At 44.8% G+C, this 14,720-nt stretch overlaps 1 protein-coding gene across 1 annotated transcript in view; it reads left to right on the forward strand.

Moving 5' to 3' along the window:
* LOC149440372 (aspartate aminotransferase, cytoplasmic-like) overlaps positions 1–14,720 on the forward strand; it is a 54,611-nt gene that overhangs the window by 8,283 nt on the left and 31,608 nt on the right. Inside the window, exons 4-5 of the mRNA XM_089658763.1 lie at positions 7,149–7,330; positions 10,984–11,101. Coding sequence (XP_089514889.1) covers positions 7,149–7,330; positions 10,984–11,101 — 300 coding nt within the window. The remainder of the gene's footprint in view (positions 1–7,148; positions 7,331–10,983; positions 11,102–14,720) is intronic.

The raw sequence follows: 14,720 nt of genomic DNA on the forward strand, positions 1-14,720 counted from the left end.
GTACAAATCTAGTGCCTGGTGACCCATGTCTTTGCAGTAACATCCCATAGACATGAGTGCAGTGTTGCTTTTGCAATACAGGTACATCTCTTTCAAGTCTATGGGACATTACTGTCCAACAGCAGTTAGCCTGGCAATGGGCTGCATACACTGCATATTACAATTTAGATAATGAAGAGTCCATTTTTATTTAGTAATTTTTTTTAAGAGAGAAGTAGTAGTAGAAGGGTTTTCTTAAGAAGAAGAAAATTATACTCACCTAGGTGGATGCAACATCAATGCAGTGTCTTCAGAGAGCCAGTGACGATTAGTCAAACTCTCTTTTCTGCCCATCCAGCGCTCACTGGAGCGACAGGCTTTGGAGGAAATGGGAGCGGCTGGCCCAGGCTCTCAACGGCTTGCTGAAAGGCTGAGCAAGCTGCTGGTCCAGGCTTCTGGGCGGAACCTGACTATATGGTCGGGATCTTTTCAGAGCCTGGACCGCCTTTGTGACATCAGCTACCAGCAGGATTTAGCCCTCTGTTGACTGAAAATGGGTTACAGGAGTGCAGAACTAACTGCACTCCTGTGATCCATAGGAGACGTAGAGCCAAAATAGCTTTGGCACTCCTTCTGCTTTTTTAAATGTATTAATTTTATACAGCAGCAACAAATTATACATTTCCTGCCCTGGATGAAGCTATTATCCATCTTCAGGGAAAAACTTCAGAGTTTGTTGAAAGTAGGCATTCTAGTGCCACAACATTATATTTAATTCTGGAGCATGCAAAGAGAGTGACATCCCTCCCTTTTATATCAGCTACATTGCATATGCAACCGTTGGTATCTTTTTCCATATTCTTTAGTTATTTGCAAGGCCCTACACTTGTTTTAGGCTCTAGGTACTGGGCCTATTAGTACCCAAAGGGAACAATGATTGTACCTACAACAGTCCTACAAAGACACATATACTCTAGTTTGAGTATATGTTTGGGCAGCTAGAATAAGTTAGACCACCCAGAAAGCATCAGGGAAAGCTATAAACAAAACATAAATATATGGAGATAGCATACCTACTTGGAACTGAATCTGCATCCTCAGATCTGCAAAGACCTGCAAGAAAAGAGAGCTCCTTAGCCAAGATACACAGTATGTGCGTAGGTTCAAAAAGCAGGACAGAACATAGAGCATGGCTGAGAGCTTTAATTTTTTTCTTTATCCACACATTAGCAATATAATAGCATTGTGACTTCAAACAATATAGTAAATGTTAATTTATTCAACAGGGATACAAATAAAAAGAAAACTGACAGATGCTGTCTCACTTTCTCAAACTGTTGTCTGTAGATTTTCTCTTTGAAAACTGAGCTGTTGGTTGGTGCAATTGTTCAGAACATATCTCTTTAGAATGAAAGATAATTATTCAGACAAGGATTTAAAATGTAGTCATGAGTGAATAGTTTTGTTAATCAGCTAATGGCTTTTTTTAATCACTTGAATATATGCATGCAAATTTATCTAGATAATCACGCTTGAGGTGATTGTAGCCGTATTAGTGCATTTGCGACAGAAACAATTGAGTACTGACGTGATACTTTTTTTATTTGCACTAACATACAATTTTGAGGACAAGCTTTTGGAGAATGTCCCCTTTTTCAAGGTCCAGGCAGTACTACTTCACAGAGTTTTAGAAGAATGTTAGAAGAAATGTGGGGGATGTCTGTGTCAGACACTCAAAAGGGATCTTCAATATCTCTGGATCATACAGCTGCACCTCTAGTAATGTTGTGTACCTTATCCAGTGGAAAAAATGTAACAAAGGATCTTATGTTGGCGAAACAGGAGAGAAGTTGCAAACAAGGATGAATTTGCACAGACATACCATCCTGTCACCGCAGAGCACCTTCCGAGTCCTCCCAAACCCCCCCTCCCTATCCTTCTCCTCCTTCGAGGCCCACTGCATCAGACTATTCTCCCCAACCCCCCTGAAGATTGCTGTGATATACCGGCCTCCTGGATCCATACCCCGCTTCCTGGATGACTTTTCCTCCTGGCTACCCTTCTTCCTCTCCTCTGAGCTACCCACCATCATCCTTCGGGATTTCAACATCCCTGTCAACCTCGACAACCCGGTTACATCCCATCTCCTCCACTTAACCTCCTCCTTTGCACTTGCACAGTGCATACAATCCACCACCCATTCCAACGGTAATATTCTTGATCTTCTCCAACCGCTGCGCTCCCCACAACCTCACTAACACCCCCTTCCCTCTCTCTGACCACAACCTGATTACCTTCTCTATCTCCTTGTCCTCCAACGCTTACCCCTCCGAATGTCGCACTACTACCAGCCGTAACCTCCGCAACCTTAACCCAGCTTCCCTCCACTCTGCAGCTGATCAACTCCATGACCGCATCCTCCCCCTGTCCTACCCCGACTTGGCTATGACCGCCTACAACAACGCGCTCTCAACAGCCCTTGACTCACTAGCGCCTTTAACCACACACAACATCAGACCCCGACCTCTCCAGCCCTGGCAGACTGATCACACCAAAACCCTCAAACGACACAGTCGTGCCCTTAAGCGACTATGGCGCAAAACCAAATCCAAACAAGCCTTCACCCGCTACAAATCTGCCTTCCGCACCTACACCTCCTCCCTCCACGCAGCCAGACAAGCCTACTTCCTGACCCTCATCAAGACCCTCTCCTCCAATCCTCGCCGACTCTTCTCCACCTTCAACTCTCTACTCTCTCCACCCCCACCTCCACCCATCACCTCACTCACTGCCCTTGAGATTGCCAATCACTTCAAAAACAAGATTGACACAATTCGCAAGGACATTGCCACAACTCACACGCCCTCTCAACCCGTCCCCTCTCACACAGCTACCCCCTCATCCCTCCTCCCCCTCGACATAACCCGCAGGGACTTCGTCGATGCTCAAACTCCCTCCAACCCCGTTCCCCCTCACTCAGCTACCCCCTCATCACCCCTCTCCCATGGCCCCAACACTGCTCTGACCTCCACTTCCACCCCACCCTACATTCCTCATACTGAAGCTCCCCCAACACTCCACACCTTTGACCTTTCCACCATTGAGGAAGTCTCCAAGATCCTCTCTGATGCCCGCCTCACCACCTGCCCCCTCGACCCTATCCCCTCACAACTCCTACGACCTCCCTCCCCCTCCATCCTACGCTCCCTCACCCACATCTTCAATCTCTCCCTCTCCTCAGGCACTTTGCCCTCCCCTCTGAAACATGCACACATCACCCCCATACTTAAAAAGCCCTCCCTGGACCCCAATGACCCGAACAACCTCAGACCCATCTCCCGGCTCCCATTTACATCTAAACTCCTTGAGCGCCTCGTCTACACCCGCCTATGCTCTCACCTCAACGACAACCGCCTCCTTGATCCCCTACAGTCCGGCTTCCGTCCCCTACACTCCACCGAAACTGCCTTACTCAAACTCTCCAACGACCTTCTAACCGCCAAAGCTAATGGCCACTATTCAGTACTCCTACTCCTTGATCTCTCTGCGGCCTTCGACACAGTCGACCACCCCCTCCTCCTCAAAAAACTACACTCCCTCGGCTTCAGAGATTCTGCTCTCTCCTGGCTCTCATCCTACCTGTCACAACGCTCTTTCAGCGTTTCCTATAATGCTACCACCTCCCCCTCACTCCCCCTCTCTGTTGGGGTCCCTCAAGGCTCTGTCCTTGGGCCCCTTCTCTTCTCCATCTACACCTCCTCCCTTGGCAAACTCATACACTCTCACGGCTTCAACTACCACCTCTATGCCGATGACACACAAATCTATCTCTCAACCCCCCACCTCACCCCCTCGGTCTCTGCCTGAATCACACACCTACTGAGCGACATATCAGATTGGATGTCGCTCCACTTCCTTAAACTGAACCTCTCCAAAACCGAGTTTCTTGTCTTCCCCCCAGCCCGGACCCCACCCCCCATTGACTTCTCCATCACATTCAACAACGCCAATATCAAACCCGCCCTGCAGGCCAGAGTACTTGGTGTCATTCTGGACTCCAACCTATCCTTGCAGCCCCAAGTCCAATCTTTAACAAACTCGTGCAGACTCCACCTCCGCAACATCGCCAAAATATGCGCGTTCCTAACCCCAGAAACCACTAAACAGCTCATCCACTCCCTCATCGTATCACGACTCGACTACTGCAACTCCCTCCTCACTGGCCTGCCTCGCTGCTGGCTATCCCCACTTCAGTCGATCCTGAATACGGCTGCCAGACTCATTCACCTTTCCAACCGCTCCGTTTCCGCCACCCCCCTCTGCCAATCCCTCCACTGGCTTCCGATTGCGCAACGGATCAAATTCAAAATCCTAACATTGACGTACAAAGCCGTCCACCATACTGCCCCAAACTACATTACTGACCTAATATCCAAGTACCGCCTAGCACGCACACTCCGCTCCTCACAAGACCTCCTTCTCTCTAGTTCCCTGGTCTTCTCCTCCCATGCCCGCCTCCAGGACTTCTCCAGGGTGTCACCCATCCTCTGGAACTCCCTGCCCCAACCCATCAGATTATCACCTACTCTCCTCTCCTTTAGGCGCACCCTGAAAACCCATCTCTTCAGGGAAGCCTTCCCTACCCCCTGCTAACTTGACCGACCTCCTCCACCCTTCCTACCACTCCATCCCCCACAGCTATCTCCTCCTGTACCACTATCCCCTCCCTCCTAGATTGTAAGCTCCAAAGAGCAGGGCCCTCAATCCCCTCATGTTTTGCATTGTATTGGTATTGTTCTATCACATGTTCTGTCCCCCTTTGTAATGTACAGCGCTGAGCGAACTATTGGCGCTTTATAAATACTGTATAATAATAATAATAAAGAAGATGACTTTTGCACACCTGTGGGAAACCATTTCACACAACCAGACCACATGGAAGACCTCAATATTTTAGTTCTTAAAGGAAATTTCAAATCCATTCAGGAAAGAAAAACTTTTGAACTAAGAATGACACTAACTATTTGACACGAGATAACAGCCTTAATTTGGACATGCATGGGATTCCTCAATCATTATCCAACAGTTTTATTACTCCCTATGTGAGTGTTGTTCCCCCCCCCCCCTCAGTCTTTGCTTTTGCTGTGTCTTATCTCTAGTCCTTTTATTTATTTTTTTCATCCCCCACATCTCTTCTAACATTCTGCTAAAACTCTGTGACGTAGTACTGCCTGGACCTTGAAGAAGGGGACATTCCCCAAAAGCTTGTCCTCAAAATTGTATGTTAGTGCAAATAAAAAAAGTATCACGTCAGTACTCAATTGTTTCTGTCTAGATAATCACAAAATTCATTAATTAAACCAGGTTTCTCCATGATTCTGCATGACAATATCCATTAAAAAAACTCACAGGAACCAAATATTACATGAAGTTATTTTTGACACACTATAAAAATGCTTCACTTGATATTTTGCTTCTGTGGTCAAGTTCTGTGGGTGCTTTGATCATCATACATCTGTCTACATTCCCTCTAAGCATAGAGCACCACGGCCTAGTTCAGTAACATATCCAGTGACTACTGCTTTAACTTTTGTGTATATATACAGGAGACCTTGTTCAACTGGTATTGGCAGCCAAGGATACTCAGGAGCAGCCCAATCAGGTTTTTCAGCAGGGCAGCAAACTAACACAGTTTCAATGTAGGAGGGCTTTGTACAGCAAGACTATAGTACAAAATAAACAAAATATCTGCTCCTCTGAGCTACTAAGTAAACTCAGGTCAGTTCCTGAGGGTGCCCCTCTAGTGGGTTTTCCAACACAGGCAGGCTTTTACCTTTTTCATGTACCATCCACACTCAGCCTGCTCACCCAGCAGCAGACTCCCACAACGGACAGAGCAAGACAAAGAGCCCTGAGCATAAGTCAGCTTGCACATATAAAGCCTGTAGACAGCAATAAGGTTTGGTTACAGGTAAGATGTGGACCTAGGAGTAGAGGCTTTATCCCACTTATGCAATGCAAAGCCTCTGGACTGCAGGACCCAGAAAATCATATTTAAAAATCTGAGAAAACAAATATTTCTCCTGGAGCCCTTACCATGTTTATTTGAGAAACCTAGTTGACACATACCTATTGTCCATCTACAATCCTGCCAGTCAGTGCCACAAGATTACTATTGTAGCACTACCCCATAAGAGTTGCTAAGTTTTGGGTCCCCCTATAGTCCTGCACAACCAGGCAACATGCATCTTTCATACAGACTTGCATCCAGGAGACAGTAACCAGTCTTTGAGCTTGCTTGTTTTGAGTTTTATTAGGATAGATTCAAATTTGGATGGGGTAAGGGGTGTATGGGATGCCCAAAGGAATGGCAACAAAGGACAAACTTCCTGGAACTATATACACTCTTCAGCAGCAAACATTCTCTTCTGGAGAGCTATCTAGCATCTCCTGTTGTACCGCCCCAGACCCTAGATACTCCTCTATTCAGCTGTTCTGGGTAAATCCCTGGGCAGGGAATCCAGTGAGGTCACTTTTAAGGGTAAGACCGGGCTGCTCCTTCCCTGCTGCATAGGTGGACCTCACTCTGGGGGCCGATGAGGTCCTGAGCTTTTTTTTTCTTCTTTCTAGCTACTCCTGTCTATAGATGTATCCATTCTCATCTGAGCCCCCCAGCTCCTACCCTTCAGCTTCTCACTACTCCATCTTCCACTCGTACTCTCCTGCTGCTGAACATGCTCTCTCACTCTTAAGGGCTATCCTTGCCTTACGCAAAGCCTCCTGTTGTGGATTGGCCAGGATCCCTTGAGAGAGCAGGCCAGCCACTCCTCACTCCCTCCCACTGCTTCTAGAATATTCTCCGAAATTCTAGAGCAGTGGGAAGTTCAAACGAGCTGGTCTGCAGAGCCTCTCAGCTCTGATCTGAATTTGACTTCCCTCTGACTATTACCACAAGCTGCTACTCAGCCTCTGTCTAACAATTGGACTCTAGCTCCCCTAGCTATCTAGGAAGGTGTTACATTATTAATCATATGTGATCAATTTGTGGTCTTTTTCTTGTAGCTAATGGAACATCTGTGTATGGTTGGCATATGCAGTAACTTTACCTGCGCTAGATTCTCACACACCGAACAAGTAGTGTCTGTTAAGTGCTCCCTTTTCTTCCACAGTGATTGTGTCTGATGATGGTCTGCCATGGGTTCCTTTGCCAGTGAAGAAGGTATACTTACAGATACTCAATGATCCGACACGAAATTATGAGGATCTGCCAGTAGGTGGAAACCCAGAATTCCTTCGAGGAGTGATGGAACTGGCTTTGGGAAAGAACAACAAGGCTATACTGGAAAATAGGGTAAGTGGTAGCTTTTTAACAGAAAATTAAATATCTAATCTTTTTTTCAGGAACATTTTAGTGTTGAAGTTGTGTACCAAAGAGGGTTATTGAGCTAGAACTTATTGCATTATCTATTTTTATCTAGGGCTTTTTTTTCACCAACTATTTTACTCTGCACTTGGGGTTTTCTTAAATTCCAGATTAAGCGTAAAGAATATGTAGCGCTGCCCCCATGAGGGCCACTGAGTGATGCTAGCACTCTAGAATTCCCTGACCTTGCAAATACTTTGGCCCTTCTGGCACTCTAGGTTCAGACATGAATTAGGAAACATTGTTCAGTAACCATGTCACAAACAGTACCCAGCAGAAAGTAAAGACGATGAACATATTGTATTTTGTGATTCAAAGTAGTACAGGTTAAGAATAGAAACAATGGGATTGCAGCAATATACAGTCAGATGATTTTTAAAAGTGGGCATATTTAACATAGGTAATAATGAATAGGCAGCTTGAAACAGAAGAGTGAACCACAGGATGGAACAGTATAGATTATAGCAGTGCTTTCTGAGGGTGTGGCCCTGTCTGTGGAAAGAAGGCCCGCCACCAATGTAGTCAGGCTCCACACAGTCATTGGTGCAGTATTTGGTAGGAAAGTAGTAGCTCTATATGGGTATGGGGGGACAATCCTGGGTGGGTGATAGATATCTGTATGTGGGTAGGGAAAAGTCAGTTTGTGTTTGAGGCTTCTGCCAGTAATGGTTGGGGCCCTTTAATATTTGAGGTACAGGTGCTGGAGATTGAGTCAGATCTGCATAAAGTGAGGTTAAGGTAGCAAGATCTCCGTCGCTGAGATGGGGATAGAGATGTTTGCTAGCAGTGTCCATGTATGAAAAAAAAAATGTGTAAAGGCTGGGTAAACTGCCCTCTCACCAATCCTGATTGAAAATAGGGCTCTGATGCAAGAGGGTGGGATGAGCAGGCTTTAGACAACATTAGGATTGAGTGGTGGATGCACAGCGGGCTGTGGTCACTTCAGAGGGGACACTGTGGATAGTGATCAGTGTAGATGTCTCTGCACCTTCAGTCGCCGAGGAAAGCTATGTAGCTGGGTGTCTAGCACTGGGATGTGTGGTGTCACTGAACCTATGATGCTGGTGCAGATTGATTAATGAGCTGCTGTGTGGATGAGGCTGGATCACTGTGTCTCTGCACCGTTGCAGGCAAAATGGTGGCACCTACCCAACTTCTCAGAAGTCCCCAGTGCTGAGAAAGCAAGCCCGCCAGTAACATTCAAATTTGTAGACTCTCACAGGATCCCCTTTTGTTCCATATTATTGGGAGTTGTAGTTCCAAAGAGGCTGCAGTAAATCAGGACAGGAAGAGAAATCTCCCCCTGGAGACAAAAAAAGGTTGCCATGGCCAAACCATCTATGATTTTATTTGGCAATGTTTCCTCTCTTCCATTTCTTAGCAGCCCCACATCTGGCTATGCATATATTATACAGTACATTACTAGTTGTATGTCAGCCCCATCAGAGTCACTAAAATTTAATCTTTATTCACCATACAATATAATCATTTATTAAATTAGTTGATTTTACTTTTCTTTACTTATATTTCAACCATGATTACAATTTAGAGGGACATCTCAGATCTTCTGTAACAGAGTTATTTTCTTTATTTATTTCATCTCTGCTCTGCCTTATGTCTTATACACAATCCTGCTCATTTTTCTAAAGTTCAGTTGTTTCTTCAGTATTTCTGATCTTCCCATATTCCTGTAGCAGGTGCCGGTTTTATTATTATGCTATTCAGGGACATTCACAGATGAGACTATAAATAATCCTTTTCCACCTAGTGCCCAGTACTGGGATCACTATATCACTTCCTGATAACAGAGTGAATTCAGTTTTTTCTGAAAGCAGATAATCTTGGCACCTGTAGTCCTATAGCCAATAAATAATATATTCCTGAGTGCTGACTGAACTACAACTACCAGAGAGCTGGTGAATGGGAAGGATGCTGGGAAAACAGATATATTCTAAACAAATTACTGGCTCTCCCCTTTGGTGCAAGATTCAGTTCTGAACACAGGGCAACTGCCATTCTCCTCTAGAGACTGATTGCTGGCCTACTGCTGCAGGACTCTGCACATCAGTTCAGCACAGCTGTTCTGTCTATTGCCACACCAGGCTCACATTAGCTTCTCTGCATCAGGACTATCACTGTCCAGTCTTCACACAGACATCTCTTCACACCGACAGGCAGTCAGGCAGTAACTCTGCACATCCCTGGAAACAGCCAAGAGCCTGGGCAATAATTATTTTCCTAGAAGGCTATGCTATCCATAGGATTGGTGAACTGGCGGATGCCCAACCTCTTTCTCTCATCATGCTAGAGTCACTGCATGCAGACACCTTTAAACCTTAGTTACGAGAAGACCTTTGCTTTGAGCAGTACCACGACATACCTGTTTTAACTTCACTGAATTACCAGTTTTAATTAACGCTTATGGGCCCCACCATTGCTAGCAGAAGACAATGGATACCACCATGTAAGGAACTTTAAACATTGCAGGACTCAAGTTGCAATCTCTAGTTAAATGGACCTTTTCTCTTCTATGGCCATTGTTATTCAATGTAAACTAATTATATCTATTTATGCCAGAGTGTACATTTGCATAATTCTCTGCATGCCCTGTGCGCTGGTGGTACGTCGATAAGTTAGCAAATCTTTTCTTCTCCCTCTTGCTGCTGGTATTGCAAGTTTAATAGTTGATGCTTACTACTCATGATTGTATAAGTTGTTAAATGTTGCTAATTGATTATTCCTATTTTACCAGTGTTCTGTTTTTATGCATTTACTGGGGTTGTATATCCTAAACCCAATATTCCTGTAGCCTACTCTTTTGAACAAGTCTAATATAGAAGTGTTACTAAAGATTTGTGCCTCTTGCATTATTATTCTGTAATGTTGCTTGCAAGGTCAGGGCAACCACTCGGGACAAGCTTTATACAGCGACCCCTGTGGGGGTAGCACTGTATTTCTATTTTCTATCCTACCAAGATTTCTCTTCATGTCCATCTCTTTTCATATTACGATTTCTTTCTTTCTTCTTGGCTGTACTAGTTCCCTCATTCAATATCTTTTAAGTCACCCTCTAACTAATTTCATTACCTCTAAAACCAACATGCAACATGTTTTGCCATATATTTCATGGCTTCCTTAGGGTTAATAAAGTGTTATATGTGACAGTTCTTAGTGCAATCTTGATCATAACGGTGCACAAAATTATTGCACTATCCAAAAAGCAAATGAGGCCTTTGCCAGTTAAAAAAAAAAAAAAAAAACACAGAATCCTTGGACTTACCTTCAGTCCTGCTTCTGAGATTTTTACTGTTTAGCCCTGTCTGCAACAGCACTGTCTTCGCAGAAAGAAGTCCTGGCCATTTCCTTTTCCTTATACTATGCTGTAGGAATGTACCTGTCATTAAAGTAAATGTTAGAAAAATATTTAGATAACTTTCCTGAATGGTGTTCTTGGAGCAACAAGAATCTTTTTTTAATTTTGAAGTTTGAATTTGAAAAATGACAGAAGCACCTGTGGGTAAAACGTTTTTCTCTCCATGTTCCTAAAATAATTGTATTCTCTTGTCTATTTTTAACTCCAGGCTGGTGGGATACACACCCCAGGAAGCACAGGAGCTTTTACACTTGGTATAGAATTCCTCAGTCATTGGTACAGCATGAACCCGAATATGTCAGTCTGTATTCCTTATCCTGATTGTGGTATGTTTCAGTTTTTATAGTATGGTGTTTTATTTAGTTTGATATTTAGCACTACCCTCTTAGGAGTTGCTCAGTTTTGAGTCCCCCTAAAGCTCTGCACAGCCAGGCAACACACATTTTATTCCACATTTTGCACTCTGGAGTCAGTAAACAGTCCTTGAGCTTAGTTTTGAGATTCTATTAAGGGGTTAATAACTTGGATGGGGTTGAGGGGAGCATGTGATGCCTAGGGAAACTGTAAACTTGAGGACAAACTCCTTAGCAACTAAGTAAAGATGTGGACAAAAATCATCTCTCTCTTAAGAGCATTCTAGCTCTCTGGTGTGCATCCTCAGATCCCAGATGAATCCTCCTCTTCACCCAGCTGCACTGAGGGTATTCCCTTGGCAAGGGGGCCCAGAAACTGCCAATTTAGCACAGCAGTGGGAGAGAAATTGGGCTAGTTGGGTTTTCCACCTGACTGCCCTCTCCCCTTATTCAGCCCAAGGGGTGTAAGATTACTTACACTGTCCTCCCCTGATAGCTTAAAGCGGAGCTCCACCCAAAATGGGAAGTTCCGCTTTAAGGACTGCTCCCCCGCTCTCCATTAAGGATTGGCACCTTTTGGGGGGCGGGGGGGGGGGGGTAGCGGGTATCCGAATTTGAAAGGTACCCGCTCCCACCTCAGGTCCGATCGCCTAAGCGGAAGGTGTCCTCCCTCCCTCCCTGTGGTCTTTTGGGACACGTGACAGGTTCCAGAAGACTACAGGACCATTCACACAGCGCAGCGCTTCTTGCCCATGCGCAGTGGGTACCTGGCTGTGAAGCTGCACGCAGTCACAGCCGGGTGCCCACACTGAAGATGCCGGCCTCCTGGAATACAGGACGGCTGGTGAAACGGACTGGGGGGGACACACTGAGGGACATATAAGTGGCTGTTTTTTAAAAGATAGTAGCTACAGTTTTTGTAGCTGCTGACTTTTATTTTTTGACAGGTTAAGTGGAACGCCACTTTAATGGGTTGGTGGCTGCCTTCATGCCTTGCGCTGAACTGGCTCCTTCCTTGCTGCTTAGGATATACTCCTTTGGAGATGGTGGTGCAGTGGAGATCCTCTTCTCCAGCACCTGTCTGTAGGTAGGCCTCTTCCTCGTGCTCCCTCCTAGGCTTCACACTCCAGCCTCTCACTCCATCTTCCACACGACACTGCTCCCTTCCACCCAGGCTCTGCTATACTTAAGGGTTTCCTTGGTCACCATGTCCAGCCTTCTGCCAAGGGATTGTCCAAGGTTCCTCAGGTATGCAGATGCTAGCTACCTCCTCTCCTCCATCCCTCCTCAAGAAAGCTCTCAGGTTTCTGGAGAGGTAGGAGGGCTCAAGAAGCTCTGACCTTCAGAACCTCCCTAACCTGTCCTGAGGTGATCTCCTGCCTCACTCACAGGCTGCTACTCAGCCTCTGACTAAAAAAGAAAAACAGCTATCTAGCTAACCAGGAGGGCGTTACAGATAGATGATACGGATCTGAAGGACTTGGTTAAAAATCTTGCTTGCTTTCTTCATTACTGATGCGATCATGAACTTCTGCAAGTGAGGATAGATATCACTTCCCCTTGACGCGTGTCGTCATCGAGAACTTAAGAGTGATTCACATTCACAGTGGTATTTCATTGCTTTGGATTCACAGTTTTTTTTTCACTTTATTCACGTTTTCACTGATTGTTAATGTGATTGGGTATCCACCTGAATATAGTCATTATAATTTATTTGATTTAAAAAGATAATGCACTATGTAAATATTTTCTTTTTTTGAGGAATATTATCAGAGGAAGTTTCTGAAGGATTTTTGAACACGATATCATTTGAGAAGAACTTGATTTAAATTTTTTTTTTTGGGACTTATAGGGTTTGGACTGCACATATTTTTATTGAGGACATATTGTACAGCATCTTCTGTTTATCAATTTTTGTACATCTTTTGGGGTAAAGGTGTTTGATGGTGCTGTGGGGAATTTTGTTTATAGAGTTTATTTAGAGAGTGGTTTTGAATTTAATTATCATTGAGAATTTGGCATTAATACTAAATTTCAAACAAGGTACAATCAGGGCCAGTCTTTTTTTGCTCATCCTAATCTGATCTATAATATTGTGGGAATGTGTAAACAAATTTATAAGACATGAATGATGATAGAAAAAAATAAATATGCCAGGAACTGTAGAACTGTACTGGGAAAAGCTACCTTTTGCCTCTGCTACCTATTGGCATACGCCATGTATGTCTAATGATAAATATGGCTCTGGGTACAATCAACCAAAAAGAACATAAAATCACACATGTACTGCATTTGTATCATCATTAGTGCAGCTGTTCATCTATTTTATTACAATGTTTATATTTGGAGCTATACTTTAAAAAGATAGGCTAAATTTGCATTAAACCCTCCTTCCAGCCTCTTCCTTTTCCAGCATAACAAGAGAGCAGCACCCAGTACTTCTGTCCTGAAGCAAACCATGTTCTGTGTTATGTTTGTCAGCAGAAGACATGGACGTGAGAGGGTTAAAAAAAAAAAAGTAGTTCATGGCACTCCACTATAACATCTATAGTCACACGTGTAGTGCAGGCCAGTCTCCTGGCTTAATATTGGATGTAAACACTTCCAGGTCTCATTGGGAAGGGGTCCATGCTGCATTTGAGGTCTGTGTCAGGGCATATGGGCTAGGAGGGGGTGGTGGAACCCACATAAAGTTTTTATTATTGTAACAGTAAGCCTTTACTTTAACTGCTTGCCGTCCAGCCACTGTAGAAAAACGGCCACAAGGTGACACTGCTGAGCAAAATCACGTTTTAAAACGTGATATTGCAAAACAGGTAGGGGGCACGTGCGACCGCTCTACCTGTGCCGCCAATCGTGGCCACGGGTGTCAATCACCGTGTCCCGGCCGGTCATAACCCGCTGGGTCCCGGCGATTGCCGGCAAACAGTGACACAGAGCACAGCTGTTTACACTGCAGCTCTGCTCCCTGTCAGTTCCTAACACGCTGATCCTGAGAGTCTGCCCAGACTACAAGGGGAGTAATGGCAAGATAGTTCGGGACTTGGTGTCATTCTTTTTCCATATGGGGTACCACTTATACGTGGGAAATTTTTATTCAAGCGTGCCACTATTTTTAGACATTTGTACAATCTTGGAACTGGCGCATGTGGCAAAGTGTGACCTAATGTGTGTCCACCATTAGAAGTGGGTGGATGCAGGGCGGTATATTCTAATGGTGGGCATACCAACACTTTTTCTGGCAGAGATTTCTTCTCTTTTTTTCATTCAGTCCACAGGCTGCATACAAAAAAAAAAGAACATAGCATATACACCCAACAAGGACCAGCGACGTACTGGTACATCACTGGACTTTGAATGGTTATACCAGGATGATGCCTGCAGCTGCAGGCATCATCCTGGTATAATTTTTTTTCCGCCAGTGATCGGCTTTCATGTAAAAGCAATCCTAGTGGCTAATTAGCTGCAGGATTGCTTTTACAAGCAGTGGGATATGATGCCCCCCCCTCCCCCGCTGCCTTCCACGTCCCGTGCCATCGGGGGAACCTGAGAATGCAGCCAGTGTTTCTGCCAGCTGACCATAGAGCTGATT

This window comes from Staurois parvus, unplaced genomic scaffold, assembly GCF_062004578.1.
Source record: "Staurois parvus isolate SC_StPar_1 unplaced genomic scaffold, SC_StPar_1.0 ptg001090l, whole genome shotgun sequence".
NCBI classification, from domain to species: domain Eukaryota; kingdom Metazoa; phylum Chordata; class Amphibia; order Anura; family Ranidae; genus Staurois; species Staurois parvus.